Below are 19,043 nucleotides of genomic sequence, written 5' to 3'. Positions count from 1 at the left end.
TGGAATTTTCCACGCTGTTTAAAGGTACAGTCAACTTAGTGTGTGTAAACTTCTGACCCACTGGAATTGTGATACAGTGAAATAATCTGTCTGTAAACAATTGTTGGAAAAATTACTTGCGTCATGCACAAAGTAGACATCCTAACCAACTTGCCAAAACTATAGTTTGTTAACAAGAAATTTGTGGAGTGGTTGAAAAACGAGTTTTAATGACTCCAACCTAAATGTATGTAAACTTCCGACTTCAACTGTAGATATGACTATACAGCTTTGTCATTCCATTTTTTTATTTTAAAATCATCTTATTTGATAATTTTATACATTTGACATGTGATATGGTCACACAGAGGGCCAGAGATAATAAGGCCATCTTAAATTCCAAAGATACTTAAAAGTTACCAAAATTTGGTAGTTTAGAAGGTTTCCAGTAATATACTTTCCCTTTGCAACCCTACTCAAAACCAATTAAAAACCAATTCAACAGATGTTACTTCCATAAAACATCTACAGTAAAGGCACTTAAAAGGTCAATTTGTTGCCTTCTAAAGGCAGTGGTGGAAAAAGTACCCAATTGTCATACTTGAGTAAAAGTAAAGATACCTTAATAGAAAATGACTTAAGTAAAAGTGAAAGTCACCCAGTAAAATACTACTTCAGTGAAAGTCTGAAAGTATTTGGTTTAAAATGTACTCAATTTATACTTTTACTTTTGATACTTATTTCAAATTGCTTATATTAAGCAAACCAGTTGGCACAATTGTTTGTGTTTTTTAAATTACGGCTAGCCAGGGGCACACCCTAACATTCAGAAACAAAGCATTTGTGTTTAGTGAGTCACCAGATCAGAGGCAGTAGGGGTGACCAGGGATGTTCTCTTGATAAGCGTATGAATTGGACCATTTCTGTCCTGCTAAGCATTCAAAATGTAATGAGTACTTTTGGGTGTCGAGGAAAATGTGTGGAGTAAAAAGTACAATATTTTCTATAGGAATGTAGTGAAGTAAAAGTAGTCAAAAATATAAATAGTAAAGTACAGGTACCCCAAAAAATTACTTAAGTAGTACTTTAAAGTATTTTTACTTAAGTACTTTACACCACTGCTAGAAAGTCATGTCTAGTGAAAGAGTGTCAACCGTTCCTAGGGACTGGTGATAAAATGCAGCCTTTCTACTCTCACTTCACTTAAAATGAAATCCATTTTATTTGTCACATGCGAAAAATACAACAGGTGTAGACTTTACTGTGAAATGCTTAGTTACATGCCATTTCCCAACAATGCAGAGTTAAAAAGTAAGACAATTAGCAAAGAACAATGTAAATACATTAACTATATTGTATAAAATAAGTAGTTGTGCAGAGTCAATGTGCAGGGGTACAAGGTAGTTGAGGTAATATGAACAGTGGGGCAAAAAAGTATTTAGTCAGCCACCAATTGTGCAAGTTCTCCCACTTAAAAATATGAGAGAGGCCTGTAATTTTCATCATAGGTACACTTCAACTATGACAGATAAAATGAGAAATGTTTTTCTCCAGAAAATCACATTGTAGGATTTTTAATGAATTTATTTGCAAATTATGGTGGAAAATTAGTATTTGGTCAAAAACAAAAGTTTCTCAATACTTTGTTATATACCCTTTGTTGGCAATGACAGAGGTCAAACGTTTTCTGTAAGTCTTCACAAGGCCACTCCAGGACCTTGAAATGCTTCTTACGAAGCCACTCCTTCGTTGCCCGGGCGGTGTGTTTGGGATCCTTGTCATGCTGAAAGACCCAGCCACGTTTCATCTTCAATGCCCTTGCTGATGGAAGGAGGTTTTCACTCAAAATCTCACGATACATGGCCCCATTCACTCTTTGCTTTACACGGATCAGTCGTCCTGGTCCCTTTGCAGAAAAACAGCCCCAAAGCATGATGTTTCCACCCCCATGCTTCACAGTAGGTATGGTGTTCTTTGGATGCAACTCAGCATTCTTTGTCCTCCAAACACAACGAGTTGAGTTTTTACCAAAAAGTTATATTTTGGTTTCATCTGACCATATGACATTCTCCCAATCTTCTTCTGGATCATCCAAATGCTCACTAGCAAACTTCAGACAGGCCTGGACATGTACTAGCTTAAGCAGGGGGACACATCTGGCACTGCAGGATTTGAGTCCCTGGCGGCGTAGTGTGTTACTGATGGTAGGCTTTGTTACTTTGGTCCCAGCTCTCTGCAGGTCATTCACTAGGTCCCCCCGTGTGGTTCTGGGATTTTTGCTCACCGTTCTTGTGATCATTTTGACCCCACGGGGTGAGATCTTGTGTGGAGCCCCAGATCGAGGGAGATTATCAGTGGTCTTGTATGTCTTCCATTTCCTAATAATTGCTCCCACAGTTGATTTCTTCAAACCAAGCTGCTTACCTATTGCAGATTCAGTCTTCACAGCCTGGTGCAGGTCTACAATTTTGTTTCTGGTGTCCTTTGACAGCTCTTTGGTCTTGGCCATAGTGGAGTTTGGAGTGTGACTGTTTGAGGTTGTGGACAGGTGTCTTTTATACTGATAACAAGTTCAAACAGGTGCCATTAATACAGGTAACGAGTGGAGGACAGAGGAGCCTCTTAAAGAAGAAGTTACAGATCTGTGAGAGACAGAAATCTTGCTTGTTTGTAGGAGACCAAATACCTATTTTCCACCATAATTTGCAAATAAATTCATTAAAAATCCTACAATGTGATTTTCTGGATTTTTTTTCTCATTTTGTCTGTCATAGTTGAAGTGTACCTGTGATGAAAATTACAGGCCTCTCTCATCTTTTTAAGTGGGAGAACTTGCACAATTGGTGCCTGACTAAATACTTTTTTGCCCCACTGTACATGTAGGTAGGGGTAATAGTGAATAGGCAATAAAAATAGATAAACAGAGTAGCACTAGGTTATGTAAAGAGTGTGAAAGTCAGTGAATGTGTGAGTGTGTGTGTGGTGTCAATATGCATTTGTGTGTGTGTGTTGGAGTGTGAGTGTGTGGACAGAGTCAAGTGTGTGTGTATAGCGTCAGTGCAAGAGAGTCCGTGCAAAAAAAGGTCAAGGCAAATAGTCTGGGTAGCCATTTGATTAACTGTTGAGCTGTATTATGGTTTGAGGGTAGAAGCTGTTCAGGGGCTTTTAGGTCACAGACTTGGCGCTCCAGTACTTGCCGTGCAGTAGCAGAGTGAACAGTCTATGGCTTGGGTGACTGGGGTCTTTGACAATTTTCCGAGCCTTCCTCTGACACCGCCTGGTATAGAGGTCATGGAAGACAGGGACATCAGCCCCAGTGATGTACTGGGCCGTCCGCACCACCCTCTGTAGCACCTTGTCGCCAGATGCCAAGCAGTTACCATACCAAGCGGTGATGCAGCCAGTCAAGAGATGGCGCTGCAGTAGACTTGAAACTTCATCTGAAATGAGGCCAGCATGACGAGCTAGGCTCAGGTCCTTCTCCTTTCTTTCCTCTCCTTTCTCCTCAACTCTCTCCTTTGGCCCTACTTCCCCTCTCTCTCTCTTTCTCTCTCTCCTCATTCACTCACTTCTCTTCTACCCTTCACCTCTCTCTATCTTTGTGTAGAGTAAAAATAACATAATTTCTTTAGGAATGTAGTGAAGTAAAAGTTTTCAAAAATATAAATAATAAAGTAAAGCACAGATACCCCAAAAAAACTACTTAAGTAGTACTTTAAAGTATTTTTACATAAGTACTTTACACCACTGGCTACCGTTTTCCGCCATGTAGTGTAAAAGTGCTCAGTGGGAATGCCCTTAAGAGCTCCACTAAAAGAGTGACAATATGGAGGGAAGACAACAACCTTAATATGATTTAGTTTGAGATTTAGTCTAAACACCCTCTAGGCACACAGTATGTAAATTATGTTAGAAAAAGGTTCAGAAATAAAGCTTTTTGACTATCCACTTGCTGAAAAACTGTTATATTTTGAATGTCAGATAAGAATCAGCTATGGTTTAAGGCAATAACAGAAACTACAATATTTAACTGAATGAAAAGCCGACAGAGTTTGGGCCAACTGACCCCATACTGGAGATGACAACACGGAAATGGCCCTCAATGTTACATGCTTTGTGACAAAGGGAAAAGGCCTTAGGCAGACGTTAAAGGTATACTGACTGGATAATGAAAGGCTATTACAGTCCAACAATGTCAGATACTTACAGATACATTATTAATTTTACCTCACAGCCTCCATTCACGAATGGATGGCCTGTAGAGATGCTTAGTCACATCCCTTGAAATGTGAACTTGTGGAATCATCCAAATAAAATGTGTAACTTCATGAAATAGTACAGAATGACTAAGTTGTTGGTGGTAGGTCTGTATTTGAAAACTAGAGAGAACCAAAAGGCTATGAGCTATTTGAATGGGGACCCTTCAGTGCTCCCTGAAGAGGCGTCTTCTGTTCTCCTCTTCATGCTTCAGGCCTGAAGGGCGAACAATCCACTCAAGTGTTCATACACTCTAGCCATTTTCAGGAGGTCCTATCACACCACATACTGTCCGCATGCCAAATCATGTCCCCCCATGCGTCACAATGGGATTCAATTAACTTTTAGCGCCCGTTGCTACGTCAATGGTGTGATGAGCTAATGCGTCACATTTTGGAGAACATTATAGCCAAGTGGATGTTATTTTCATCTGTGCTATGTAAACAAAGTTGATTTCTGTGACAATTTTGGTGTTAAAACACATTTTGTTTAGCTTCAAATCAAATCACATTTTATTTGTCACATACACATGGTTAGCAGATGTTAATGCGAGTGTAGCGAAATACTTGTGTTTCTAGTTCCGACAATGCAGTAATAACCAACGAGTAATCTAACCTAACAATTTCACAACAACTACCTTTTACACACAAATGTAAAGGGATGAAGAATATGTACATAAAGATATATGAATGAGTGATGGTACAGAACGGCATAGGCAAGATGCAGTAGATGGTATCGAGTACAGTATATACATATGAGATGAGTAATGTAGGGTATGTAAACATTATATTAAGTGGCATTGTTTAAAGTGGCTAGTGATATATTCTTTACATCAATTTTTCCATTACTAAAGTGGCTGGAGTTGAGTCAGTATCTTGGCAGCAGCCACTCAATGTAAGTGGTGGCTGTTTAACAGTCTGATGGCCTTGAGATAGAAGCTGTTTTTCAGTGTCTCGGTCCTTGCTTTGATGCACCTGTACCGACCTCGCCTTCTGGATGATAGCGGGGTGAACAGACAGTGGCTCGGGTGTTGTTGTCCTTGATGATCTTTATGGCCTTCCTGTGACATCGGGTGGTGTAGGTGTCCTGGAGGGCAGGTAGTTTGCCCCCGATGATGCGTTGTGCAGACCTCACTACCCTCTGGAGAACCTTACAGTTGTGGGCGGAGCAGTTGCCGATTGTGTATCTGTAAAAGTTTGTGAGTGCTTTTGGTGACAAGCCGAATTTCTTCAGCCTCCTGAGGTTGAAGAGGCGCTGCTGCGCCATCTTCACCACGCTGTCTGTGTAGGTGGACCAATTCAGTTTGTCCGTGATGTGTACGCCGAGGAACTTAAAACTTACTACCCTCTCCACTACTGTCCCGTCAATGTGGATAAGGGGGTGCTCCCTCTGCTGTTTCCTGAAGTCTACGATCATCTCCTTTGTTTTGTTGACGTTGAGGATATTTTCCTGACACCACACTCCGAGGGCCCTCATCTCCTCCCTGTAGGCCGTCTCGTTGTTGTTGGTAATCAAGCCTACCACTGTAGTGTCGTTTGCAAACTTGATGATTGAGTTGGAGGCGTGCATGGCCACGCAGTCGTGGGTGAACAGAGCTAGATGATGAGTTTGGAGGGTACTATGGTGTTAAATACTGAGCTGTAGTCAATGAACAGCATTCTCACATAGGTATTCCTCTTGTCCAGATGGGTTAGGGCAGTGTGCAGTGTGGTTGCGATTGCATCGTCTGTGGACCTATTGGGGCGGTAAGCAAATTGGAGTGGGTCTAGGGTGTCAGGTAGGGTGGAGGTGATATGGTCCTTGACTAGTCTCTCAAAGCACTTCATGATGACGGAAGTGAGTGCTACGGGGCGGTAGTCGTTTAGCTCAGTTACCTTAGCTTTCTTGGGAACAGGAACAATGGTGGCCCTCTTGAAGCATGTGGGAACAGCAGACTGGGATAAGGATTGATTGAATATGTCCGTAAACACACCAGCTGGTCTGCGCATGCTCTGAGGACGCGGCTCGGGATGCCGTCTGGGCCTGCAGCCTTGCGAGGGTTAACATGTTTAAACGTTTTACTCACGTCGGTGGCAGTGAAGGAGAGTCCGCAGGTTTTGGTAGCGGGCCGTGTCAGTGGCACTGTATTGTCCTCAAAGCGAGCAGAGAAGTTGTTTAGTCTATCTGGGAGCAAGACATCCTGGTCTGCGACGGAGCTGGTTTTCTTTTTGTAATCCGTGATTGACTGTAGACCCTGCCACATACCTCTTGTGTCTGAGCCGTTGAATTGCGACTCTACACTACACTCTCTATACTGACGCTTAGCTTGTTTGATTGCCTTGCGGAGGGAATCGCTACACTGTTTGTATTCGGTCATATTTCCGGTCACCTTGCCCTGGTTAAAAGCAGTGGTTCGCGCTTTCAGTTTTGTGCAAATGCTGCCATCAATCCACGGTTTCTGGTTTGGGAATTTTTTAATAGTTGCTGTGGGTACGACATCGCTGATGCACTTGCTAATAAACTCGCTCACCGAATCAGTGTATTTGTCAATGTTGTTGTTTGACACAATACGGAACATATCCCAATCCACGTGATCGAAGCAAACTTGAAGCGTTGAACAGACCTGAGCGCGGGAGCTTCCTGTTTTAGTCTCTGTCTATAGGCAGGGAGCAACAAAATGGAGTCGTGGTCAGCTTTTCCAAAAGGAGGGCGGGGGAAGGCCTTATATGCATCACGGAAGTTAGAATAACAATGATCTAGGGTTTTACCAGCCCTGGTAGCACAATCGATATGCTGATATAATTTAGTGAGTCTTGTTTTCAGATTAGCCTTGTTGAAATCCCCAGCTACAATGAATGCAGCCTCAGGATATGTGGTTTCCAGTTTACATAGAGTCAAATAAAGTTTGTTCAGGCACATCGATGTGTCTGCTTGGGGGGGAATTCTCTTGGTAGATAATGCGGTCAACATTTGATTGTGAGGAATTCTAAGTCAGATGAACAGAAGGACTTGAGTTCCTGTATGTTGTTATGATCACACCACGTCTCGTTACTCATAAGGCATACCCCCCCGCCCCTCTTCTTACCAGAAAGATGCTTGTTTCTGTTGGCGCGAGGCGTGAAGAAACCAGGTGGCTGTACAGTCTCCAACAGCGTCTCTCGAGTGAGCCATATTTCCGTGAAGCAAAGAACGTTACAGTCTCTTATGTCTCTCTGGAATGCTACCCTTGCTCGGATTTCATCAACCTTGTTGTCAAGAGACTGGACATTGGCGAGTAGTATGCTCGGGAGCGGTGCGCGATGTGCCCGTCTCCGGAGCCTGACCAGAAGACCGCTTCGTCGGCCCCTTTTACGGCATCGTTGTTTTGGTTCGCCGGCTGGGATCCGATCCATTTTCCTGGGTGGTGGGCAAAACAGAGGATCCCCTTCGGGAAAGTCGTATTCCTGGTCGTAATGATGGTGAGTTGACGTTGCTCTTATATCCAGTAGTTCCTCCCGACTGTATGTAATAAAACCTAAGATTACCTGGGGTACCAATGTAAGAAATAACACGTAAAAAAACAAAATACTGCAAAGTTTCCTAGGAACGCGAAGCGAGGCGGCCATCTCTGTCGGCGCCGGAAGCTTAATCATCCCTTTATGTCTGTCTGAGAGTCTGGTAAAATGAGAGGTTAACTATTCATCTCAACATCTAAATGACATGATGAGATCTCTTCCGACACTGTAGGTTTTAAATAATTGTTATACACCACATGGTCTCCTACCATGACCAATGGACTCTCATGCCAAATGGCTTCTCTTGTCTGAATATGATAGAGAAAGGGAAGGCTAAGCCAAATGTATTGACTCTCTTATCTACCTTGATAGGTTATACCCAAGGAAAATACCAAATCTGATGTATTTGGATCTTTGCCAGCACAAAGGATTCAGGCAGAAACAAAGAAGGCATTTGAAGTGGTCCTAACCCCAGGTTCCCTCCTGCCCCCTCTCTATCACTCTCTTCCCTCACACAGACACAGCCCATTTCACCCCAGCAACAGACAGACATTCCCAGCCAAACAGATATCTCTGAGCTAGTGGAGCAATCATGCAGCCCAGTTCTAATCCCTGACACACGTGTGGCAGCCTTCAGTGAGACACAGCCCAGCCCTGACAGAGAGCCCAGCCTGGCCCTGGGTTGGACAGACCTCCATGTCTCAGCCATCACTATTAATATCATTATCATTTGGACGGCGGGCATATTCTCCTGTCACCACAGGGGAGCGAGGGCATGGATTGGCTGTCAGTCTCCCTGAGTGGCAAGACTGATAAGCCAGATCAGTGGCTGCTATGGGACAATGGAACGGGCTAGTCAGAAATTAGATGCCAGTTATCATCCAGGGCCAGAGGGGGGTGAGATGGGAGTGGGGGGTGGCAGGTGTACGTTTTCCCCTTCTACCAGGCAGCAGTGTCACCAGCCTATCCTTTCTGTGTCACCACAGGCTTTAGTTAGAGAGACATCAGGACAAGTAGAGTGTCACGTTCGCTAGAATAAATGTCGGACCAAGGCGCAGCTGATGTTGAGTTCCACATATTTATTTGAAAGTGAAACTTAGCAAAGACAAAAACAAATAAACAATAAACTAACAACAAACCGTGACTACAGAGTTGCTACGTGCACTAACTCAAAACAATATCCCATAAACACAGGTGGAAAAAGGCTACCTAAATATGATCCCCAATTAGAGACAACGATTACCTACTATACCATAGAAAAAAAAAGGCTCTCTATGTTCAGGGCGTGACATTGAGATTATTTCATGGGGGCTGATACTGAATATATAACCTTTCCTAAATTCCTATATTTAACCTTTCTAACTGCTACTCCAATACAGCATTCAGTGGTCAATGCTGTATTGGAGTAGCAGTTAGACAAGGGGTCAAACAGTGATCAAGGCTGACATGTATAGTGAAAGGGATAGTCAGAGTCCCCTGGTCAGTAAACAGCATTGGTCAATAAACACACAGACAGACAATACCCAATTACATACACTGTGTGGAGTAGCTAGTTGTGGTATTGGTTGGTGCTCTATTTTTACACTATGCGGCCCAAATAGGAACAAGGTTCAACAGAAGTATCTGTCAAATATGATGCTTAGATATTAGCACAGTATTAGGTTACAGAATACATACATAATGTAAGACAATATAAGCCCGTGGTGTATTGCTGTTGGTTTTCATCAGGAGTGGTATTAATCTCCTACTATCAAGCATACATATTCATTCTTTAAATGAATCTGATACCAGGCGATTCCCAATCATCTTTGCTTGTTTCCACCCTTATAAAAATTGGATTAGTTAATCATTGTGGAGCCCAATCCCCTATAGATGCTTCACAGAATGCAATAAATTCCCAAGTATGAAAGAGTAACTTAGTCTAAGATGAAAAAAGTTTGGATTACACAGGGTCCTCAGAGAAACTTTCTAAAGAGAATATTAGTGCAGCTCGACAGAATCATGAGTGTGTGGAGAATCTGTACGCACCCACCAATGGCCATTACATGGTCTAAGTAAACCAGGAACACTATGATAGGTTTACCACTGACTCACTGTAACATACTGTAGACTTTCCATCGTTAATAGACATATAACAGGTCTGTTCTATGATGACCCCAGCCTGCCTTCCAGCTACAGGAGACAGCACCTGTGTGAGTCAATTTCACTCAGAATCTCTAATGAGTTAGAATCTATCTGATCTTGGTAACTGCATTTCAGGGGGATGTTTCACACTGTGTAAGAGAGAAAAAGAGGAAAAAAGAAATCCAACTGAACGTCGTCTTTTGAATGGTGTCTACAGAGCAGTAGAGGATGTGTGATCCCTTACAAGCCATGTTTGTCTTTGTGGAGCTTTATTATATCTCACTACTCTAAAGTCTATTTCAACGACATGGGGGGAGGCAGGGTACATTGTGAATCCCAACTGGTTGACTTAGGCACATCTTCAAGTAGACTACAGTGTTGTGGAGTCATGCCAACACTTTATCAGCACCTGTGCGTTCTGGAGGGTAGGCAGCCTGGCTCTTCTCCGCTTGATGAATAATGAAAGGTAAACCAGAACATGTTTTCCTCTCTGCTTGAATGCAGCACGTACAGGAGATGCTTTTATTTTCTATTAAAAAATATGTTGATCGACAGAGTTTTCAGTTGGAAAACATTCAATATAATATCCAGAAGGATCTCTACTTGGGTACACTGGTTGAATCAATGTTGTTTCCACGTCGTTTCAATGAAGTGACGTTGAACCAACATGGAATAGACATTGAATTGACATCTGTGCCCAGTGGGATCTATTATTTTAAAAAGGTTTTTCAAGAGAGTGGAATTCAAGTGGAATTCAATATCTATGAATGTGCTCACATTCACATAACCATGCCCACTCATGGACACCCACACACACAATAGTATGAAGTCAAAAGAGATGATTCATGATTCCAGGTTAGAGGCTGCTGAGCAGGTTGAGGACTTTAAGCTTAGCGACTTAAATGGCTATGTTAAAAAAAAGAAAAACATTTCTCCAAGCTGTTTAACGGATCCCAGAAGAAAGATGGGAGACATTAAGTGAGGACAGGGACGGAGTGCACTCAGCATGGCCCCAGCATGCCTCCTCAGCCGGAACATTTCAGTGTGAAGATCCACTTCTTACAACGCTTCCCTGACACCGCAATGCATCATGGGAGCCAGCCTGGCGGAAGTTCGAGGTGATGTGTCGCCGGGCATTTCCATTAAAGACCACACAACTCAACATTACGACCTCTGCTTAAGGGCCTAATGCCTTTTCCTTCACCTCAAGAAAAAGAAAAAACGCAACAGTTGCAGTTTTTGGCAACTGCATCATGAGTTTGTACAAACAGGCAAATAGGTTAAGTTTGTTAAGTGCAGTTTTCTGTGTGCACTAAAATTCTGAAAAATAGAGATAGTGTGGCTGGTGGGTAATGAGGTTGATAAAGTAAGTTCAATCAGTAAGGCGGTCTGAATGGCTCCTTCTTCCCGTAAGCATAACATATTCACATTGTTTCCTTTGCATGGGCGCAGCGGGAATTTATATCCGTTGTTGAAATGTTCTCATCAACAGCACAGCGTCATGTTACTTTTACTATATCAATTAGCCACGTGCAGAATGTCAATCACCTATTACCCTATGGCCAATGAGCACAGCTGAATAATGCAACTTTACCGCTTGCTAAACAACTCATGGGCATACCTGGGCAATAAGGACCTTGCCTCTCTTCCCACCAATTGTTACTCACCAATGGTTCTCTCACTTGTGTCTTACAGCAAAGGGTTCACAGCAGACTCATCCACATCCTCTCTGTTCAGATACATTGACATGCCTTTGCTTATCGTGGCTAATTGCGTAGGTTACTTTTGTTGTCTTTGTTGTAGCTTTACCTTAAAGTGGTGCTTTGTAATAGCACTGTTATTTTATCAAATCATTTTTTTCAGTGGGGAATATTTCATTCATGATGCTTGAGCTCAGTATGCCTATTTTCTCATGACTCTAGGCACTTTCATAAATGTTAATTAATTGGCGGTCATACCACAACTACTGTTAGCAATCAGATATCTCCCCTCATGCTTGTATCTTCCAAAAAGCATGATTAGACTGGTCGGCTATCAGTCTACCCCACACAATGTCAAAGTCACTAGCGTGATTATCGTTCATTGGTTGTCGCACAGTCATGCCACTGATAGCTTATGCCAGGCGCAACGTCTATAACAAGCTCTTGTCAGTAAACGTGTCGTTGCTGAACATCATGCCTCTTGTCTTTGAAGTCTCGTCGTTAACAGCCGAAGTAGTTGCAGCGCGAGCCGTGCTGCTTTCCACATCTGGGGCCAGTGCTCCAAGCTTCAAGATTACTTGAGTGCTCAGTCAACGATTTTGGATTTCCATACTGCCTTGAGTTAATGATTTGTCAAATCGTATATTCATTCAGAAAGCATTGCGTGCTCTAGTGCTTTCACTTTCAAAAGGGTGAGCTAACATCAGGATCATGCTAACTCATAGCTGTTCTCTTCAACGTTGGCTCCACATAGGGCTTATTTCATCACTCTCCTACATGTTCTTTGTACATGCTCACTAAGAACTGCTCTTTTCTGACCAATGGGAATACATCTTGTGATGTACTTAAATGAAGGACTCGTTTCTCTCAGATTCAGATCAACTTTATTATCCCACCAAGGGGAAATTCATTTGGTCATGTGCTTAAAAAGACAGTACATAAAACATGAAAACACAGAAACTACACTAAATAATTCACTCAAAGCGCCATAGCTACACATTTAAAGTGAAAGTGTAATATGATGTATACCAGAGGGACCAACAGACTATCTATCATACAACCTACTGGCTGTTGGAATAAAATAATCCCCATATCTCTTTTAATTTTCTTTTGAAGAAGTCTCTTTCCCCTTGTCCAGCTGCTGCTGTGATTGAATTTTGATTGAAGGGGATGAGTACTGTCCTGTAAAATGCTTTCACGTTTTAGGAGGATGCGTTTTGTGTACAAGTTGGAGGCTGATTCTTGATCTATACCAATTATCCTTCCCGCCGTCTTAATCAAGCGCTGAAGTTTGACTTGGTCTTGCACTCGCATGTTTCCGAACGCGCATATCAGACCAAAGGACAGCACACTCTGCAGAACAGATTTATAGAACAATTGTAAGATATGACGGTCGACATTAAAATGGTTCAGTTTGTGAAAAAAAAACATTTTTTGAAATGTCTTTATCTTTGCAAAGGCACAGTCATTGAAGTTCAGTTTATTATCTATTTTGATATTTCTCAATTGCGCCTTACAGCAAAAGGCTCACAGCCGACCCTCCACTTCCCCAACGCCACCAGCTGATCATCGGATCCTCTTTCTCACAGATGGGGGACTGGTTTTGATGCCAGCTACCCCGCATAGGGCTACCGGCATCACAGCATCTGGCTCAGAGGATCATCCCTCGGGGACGAGGCCCCTCCCCAAACTATTTTAATTCCTTTTCATACTTTCATTTTGTCTTTGTTGTGCATTCAGTTAGCCTGTCCTCGATTGTATTGGGTTACGGGTGCTATACAGCGTTTCTACTAGAGCCTTGAGGCTGAACTGACAAAGGAAACCAACACCATGATCATAGCAGTGTAAACTCACAGACACATTCCCTTATCTCCCTTGTGCACCCATACCACCTGACTACTGTGATGTGTTGTTCATTACATGTGAACACACACACACTCACTAACTCACGCACTCACTAACTCACGCACTCACACATTCACTCACACGCACACACACGCACTCACACGCACTCACACGCTCTCACACGCTCTCACACACACATACACACACACGCACAGGCCAGCGACTGATGTGCGCTGAGCCTTTCCTAGGGCAGGCTTCGAGAATTATAACACAATCATTTTAAATTGAAAAGCAGAGGTCAGGGAGGATAACTGGTTGATTGCTGGTATGTGTGTGTGTTTATGTGTGTGAAACCTACTCCATCACCTGTATGTGAATCACGCCCGTCACCAGCTGCGTCTGCGATTACAGTGATAGATGTGACTGGGGCTGTTTTTCTCCAAGGTCTGTCTATCTGACTGAGGAGTGATGGTCTCTGCTGGGACTGGAGGACTACAAGGACTGGTGAACCTGCCTGCAGAACGGGAGCACTAGAAAGGGACCCCACAGAGGGAGCATGATAAGAACTGGTAGCAGTGGTCCCATCTCAAGACCTCACTATTTACTTTTACTAGTCTGTATGACAACTTCATCTGGTCATCATTACACTGAGTTTATTTGACATTTATCCACGTTTGGACAACAATGAGGACAGTGGCCAAGTGACAGAGGACAGGGAATAGGGGTGTGGGGAACAGGCAGCGGTGCATTTACTCACCAGTGAGTGGGTGAACTCTGGGGCGTGGTCGTTCTTGTCTGTGATGGTGATGGTTGCCGTGGCTGTTCCGGTCAGTCCCACGTCTCTTCCCTTCATGTCTTGGGCTACAATCTCCAGTTCGTACTGCGTGGTGGGCAGCGTCTGGAGGGACACACACACAGAGTCATAAAGCCTGTCATTATCAACCATTCATTTCAGGGGTTATACACAACACAATCATCATTAGACACAGGATTCGTTGAGGGAGATCAAATGAATCCACTGAATACAAAATGCTAACAAATTATTGACTGACTGACTGAGAAAAAAGCAATTAAGATGTAGTTGAGACTGCATGATTGTGACGTTGGTGTGGATTCATTTCAGAGCAAGCGTATTATAGACCTTCTCAGAACCAAGTAGAGTTGCTAGTGTGGTTTCCTGTCTGGGGGTGGTAGTGCAGTACTCTGTGGGTGACTGTACATCTCCAACATGGCAACATTTTCCTAATATACATTTAAATAGAACTAAGCAGATGTCAAGTGTCTGTTATAATCTAAGCACATCACATTATAGAAATCAACACACACCCACATCATCTCTTGAAAAAGTCAGGCATCCAGGTCTTGTGTAAACCAGATGAAACAATGTACAGTCTGTGTAGAACACCTTTCAGCACACATGATTGCAAATAGATGTATGGAAGTATGACAGAAAGTAGTTTATGTTTATACTTTTTGAAATAGCCAGGAGGGTGGGTCGTTTCAATGTGTCTCCTTCAATGACTCAGAAGACATTAAGTTAAGGTTTGTATGCTTGGCAGACATGAAAGCATTAACATTTTTCTTTACATTTTCTGTAGACTCCCAGCTCTCATTTATTTAACTAGGCAAGTCAGTTAAGAACAAGTTCTTATTTACAATGACGACCTAGGAACAGTGGATTAACTGCCTTGTTCAGGGGCAGAACAACATATATTTACCTTGTCAGCTCGGGGATTCAATCTAGCAACCTTGCAGTTCCTGGCCCAACGCTCTAACCACTCGGCTACCTGCCACCCTCATGATGAGATACATTAAAAGAAAAGGGATACTCTTTGGAGCTTGGCTTTCCCACGTAATTCTAAGGCGAGCGAAGGCTGTGGGGAGGGACCCTGGAGGACAGACGCTGGCCAGGCATTAGAATAAGTTGGAGAAGTGTAGTGTGATTGAGGCACAGGTTAAAAGTCCAGTTCAATTTGGGATATGAAGCTGTGCATACAGCATAGATTGTTTAGTTGCAACTTTACAAAGCAAAGTGTATTCATCATTTTCAGAATCACAATACTAATTTGTTCTAATATGTCATCCATCGGTTTCACTAAACACCCCAGAAGCCCACTCCTGCATCTCCTCTCTCTCCTACCCACAATGCACCACACCCTCCCATCTTCATCTCCCTTCTCTGCCAGCTCGGAACACCACAGCACATCAGTCACTTAATGGCACTATGAGATGAAGCTATACAATCTATTCGCATACATGTTTCAAAGCAAAGACATCATCACTATACTATTCCATTCATATTCATTCTGTAATGGAATTGAGAGTCATGAGATGGGGAAATAGAACTACTAATACTAGCTCTAATTGGCCATTTGTGTAACGACCCCGCCCCCGTCCCCAACCCTGACCAACCCCTCTCCTGTCTCTGCTTTTCCACTGGTCTCATTAGAGATGCTCTATGCGAACCACACACACACACACACACACACACACACACACACACACACACACACACACACACACACACACACACACACACACACACACACACACATACACACACACACACACACACACACACCACTGCAATGGCTCATCACTGGACAATAGTGTGACATCACCTGCATCCTCGAAGCTCTCTGTCTCCATTCTCTCTTTTTAAAACTCAATTTTCCTCTTCACATCTCACAGATCTCTCACATAGCCTGGGAGTAACAGCCTAAAACAGGGCTTCTCCACAGGGGTGCCAGGCAGGATCCTTGAGACCCAGAGAGTAGAGGAGATGAGGCAGTATGCTGCTCCCATCACTGATAACACTGGGATCATTCACACCCCAGGCAGGGGGACACCAAACGATCAATGCCCCTCAGGCGCTTTTTAATAATCATGTCAACACATAGAGTGATAGTGTAACATAGACACTGGAAACAGTACAGAAAGTCTGTCTGGAAGTTCCCTGCTGGGTATGTATAGTTATACAGTATATGAAACATATGTTTCTCTATTATGGTAAAGCTGCTTTATGACATCATCATATAATCAGAAAAAGTAGTTGACTGTTGCATTCATACAGCACTGTAACATTAGAGAATACAGTACAGTGCAACCCATATTTATATCATTTGGAGCCCACTCTAGCCGTGATTATGATGTGATATACAATACAAACACTGAGCTATTCCATGACTACAGTGTTATGCAACAGGAACTGTTCTATTATTGTATCTTATTACAAGTCCCTGTGTGTCCTCCACGGTGTGTCCTCCACGGCGTGTCCTCCACGGCGTGTCCTCCACGGCGTGTCCTCCACGGCGTGTCCTCCACGGCGTGTCCTCCACGGCGTGTCCTCCACGGCGTGTCCTCCACGGCGTGTTCTCCACGGCGTGTCCTAAACGGTGTGTCCTAAACGGTGTGTCCTCCACGGTGTGTCCTCCACGGTGTGTCCTCCACGGTGTGTCCTCCACTGTGTCCTCCACTGTGTGTTCTCCACAGAGTGTTCTCCACAGAGTGTTCACCACTGTGTGTCCTCCACTGTGTCCTCCACGGTGTGTCCTCCACGGTGTGTTCTCTCCTCGCAGGGAGGCAGCTTGTAAACATGGCACAGCTTAGCACAGCAGGAGACTCTTCACATCAATCTGCAGTAAATCTAGGCTCCTTTGACCCACCCACTTAACCACTCTCCTCCTCTACTTTGCTCTTTCACTCTTGCAGCACTGTAACGTTAGAGAAAGCAGTACAGTGCAACCCATATTTATATTGTTTGGAGTCCACTCTAGCCGTGATTATGATGTGATATACAGTGCAAACACTGAGCTCTCCCATGACTACAGTATGATGCAACAGGAACTGTCGTATTATTGTATCTTATTACAAGTCCCTGTATGTTCTCCACGGTGTGTTCTCTGCGGTGTGTTCTCCACAGAGTGTTCTCCATGGAGTGTTCTCCACGGTGTGTTCTCCATGGTGTGTTCTCCACAGAGTGTTCTCCATGGAGTGTTCTCCGCGGTGTGTTCTCCACGGAGTGTTCTCCACTGAGTGTTCTCCATGGTGTGTTCTCCACGGTGTGTTCTCTCCTCGCAGGGAGGCAGCTTGTAAACATGGCACAGCTTAGCACAGCAGGAGACTCTTCACATCAATCTGCAGTAAATCTAGGCTCCTTTGACCCACCCACTTAACCACTCTCCTCCTCTACTCTGCTCTTTCACTCCCACGCCCAACACTCTACCCAGTGCCAGACATACATCTTCATCCCTCTCTAATAAACTAAGAGCTGTTGTACTGGTGTCCCTGTCTGCCTCAGAATCCTCCCTGGATACTGTTCTGTCCACCCAGGGTGGGTGTACTGTATGACTGCATATGAAATGGCATGCTATTTCCTATTTAGTGCACTGTTTTTGACCAGAGCCCTATGCGGGCCTTGGTCAAAAGTAGTGCACTATAGGGAATAGGGTGCCATTTCAGACGCACAGTATGTACACAGGAGGCAGCAGCACAGTAGGTGTTCACCCCGCAGATAGTAGGTGACAGAAGTGTCTGTGACAGACTGCTGAGGATATATCAAACCTTCATGAACAGATGGTCTTCCACAGACCTGTGAGTGGAGAAAAAACCCAGCTCCAGACATCCTCCACCTGGAAAACTGGGCTCATCTCTCTGAGTCCTAAAGTGGCATGACAATTTCTTAATGACCAGTGTCTCTCGACTTTACGCTATTAGAGATCTCTGGGATTACTTCACTAACTTGGGACACTTTCTATGATAAGACGGTCAGTGAAATATACGGTTATGTCTTGAAATGTGCTTACATTGACGAATACACGTTTACGGTGACTGAGTTCATCAGGAAGTGTATAGGAGATGTTGTACCCACTGAGACTATTAAAACCTCTTGACGCTAGGAGTCAGATTATTATTTAATTTTTTAAATAACGTTCCCAAGGTAAACGGACTATTTCTCAGGTCCAGATTGTAGAATATGCATATAATTTACAGATTAGGATAGAAAACACTCCAAAGTTTCCAAAACTGTCAAAATATTGTCTGTGAGTATAACAAAACTGATTCTGCAGGCGAAAACCTGAGAAAATCTAACCCGGAAGTCTTTTTTACATTTTTTTATCTGTGTTTCCTGGCCCGTCTTTCTTCCATTTAAAGGGGTATCAACCAGATTCCTTTTCCAATGGCTTCCTCAGGCTGTGACCAGGCTTTAGACATAGTTTCAGGCTTTTATTTTGATAAATTAGCGAGATTTTTCAAAAGTAGTCAGGTGTCCTCTGAATAGTTCCTGCGCGCGAGAGGAGTAGCTCTCCATTTTCTTTTTCTCTCTTATTGAATAGGTTATGGTCCAGTTGAGATATTATCGATTATGTTTGTTAAAAACAACCTGACGATTGATTATAAAAAACATTTGACATGTTTCTACGACCATTACGGATACTTTTTGGAATTTTCGTCAAACGGAACGAGGCTTTGGTTTTCTGAACATAACGCGCACCCAAATGCCGTTTTTTTGTTATAAAAGTAATATTTATCGAACAAAAATAACATTTATTGTGTAACTGGGAGTCTCGTGAGTGCTAACATCTGAACATGATCAATGGTAAGCGATTCATTTTATTGCTTTTCTGACTTTCGTGACCATGCTAATTTGGGGCTAGCTGTTCTA

The 19,043-nt window shown here is 43.2% G+C and overlaps 1 protein-coding gene across 1 annotated transcript in view; it reads right to left on the bottom strand.

Annotated features, from left to right (window-relative positions):
• The window catches only part of cdh13 (cadherin 13, H-cadherin (heart)), a 570,143-nt gene that overhangs the window by 128,769 nt on the left and 422,331 nt on the right, over positions 1-19,043 (bottom strand). Inside the window, exon 8 of the mRNA XM_055934321.1 lies at positions 14,136-14,276. Coding sequence (XP_055790296.1) covers positions 14,136-14,276 — 141 coding nt within the window. The remainder of the gene's footprint in view (positions 1-14,135; positions 14,277-19,043) is intronic.

This window comes from Salvelinus fontinalis, chromosome 9 (assembly GCF_029448725.1).
Source record: "Salvelinus fontinalis isolate EN_2023a chromosome 9, ASM2944872v1, whole genome shotgun sequence".
In the NCBI taxonomy this organism is placed as follows: Eukaryota; Metazoa; Chordata; class Actinopteri; order Salmoniformes; family Salmonidae; genus Salvelinus; species Salvelinus fontinalis.
This window is presented reverse-complemented; position numbering and strand designations above follow the sequence as displayed.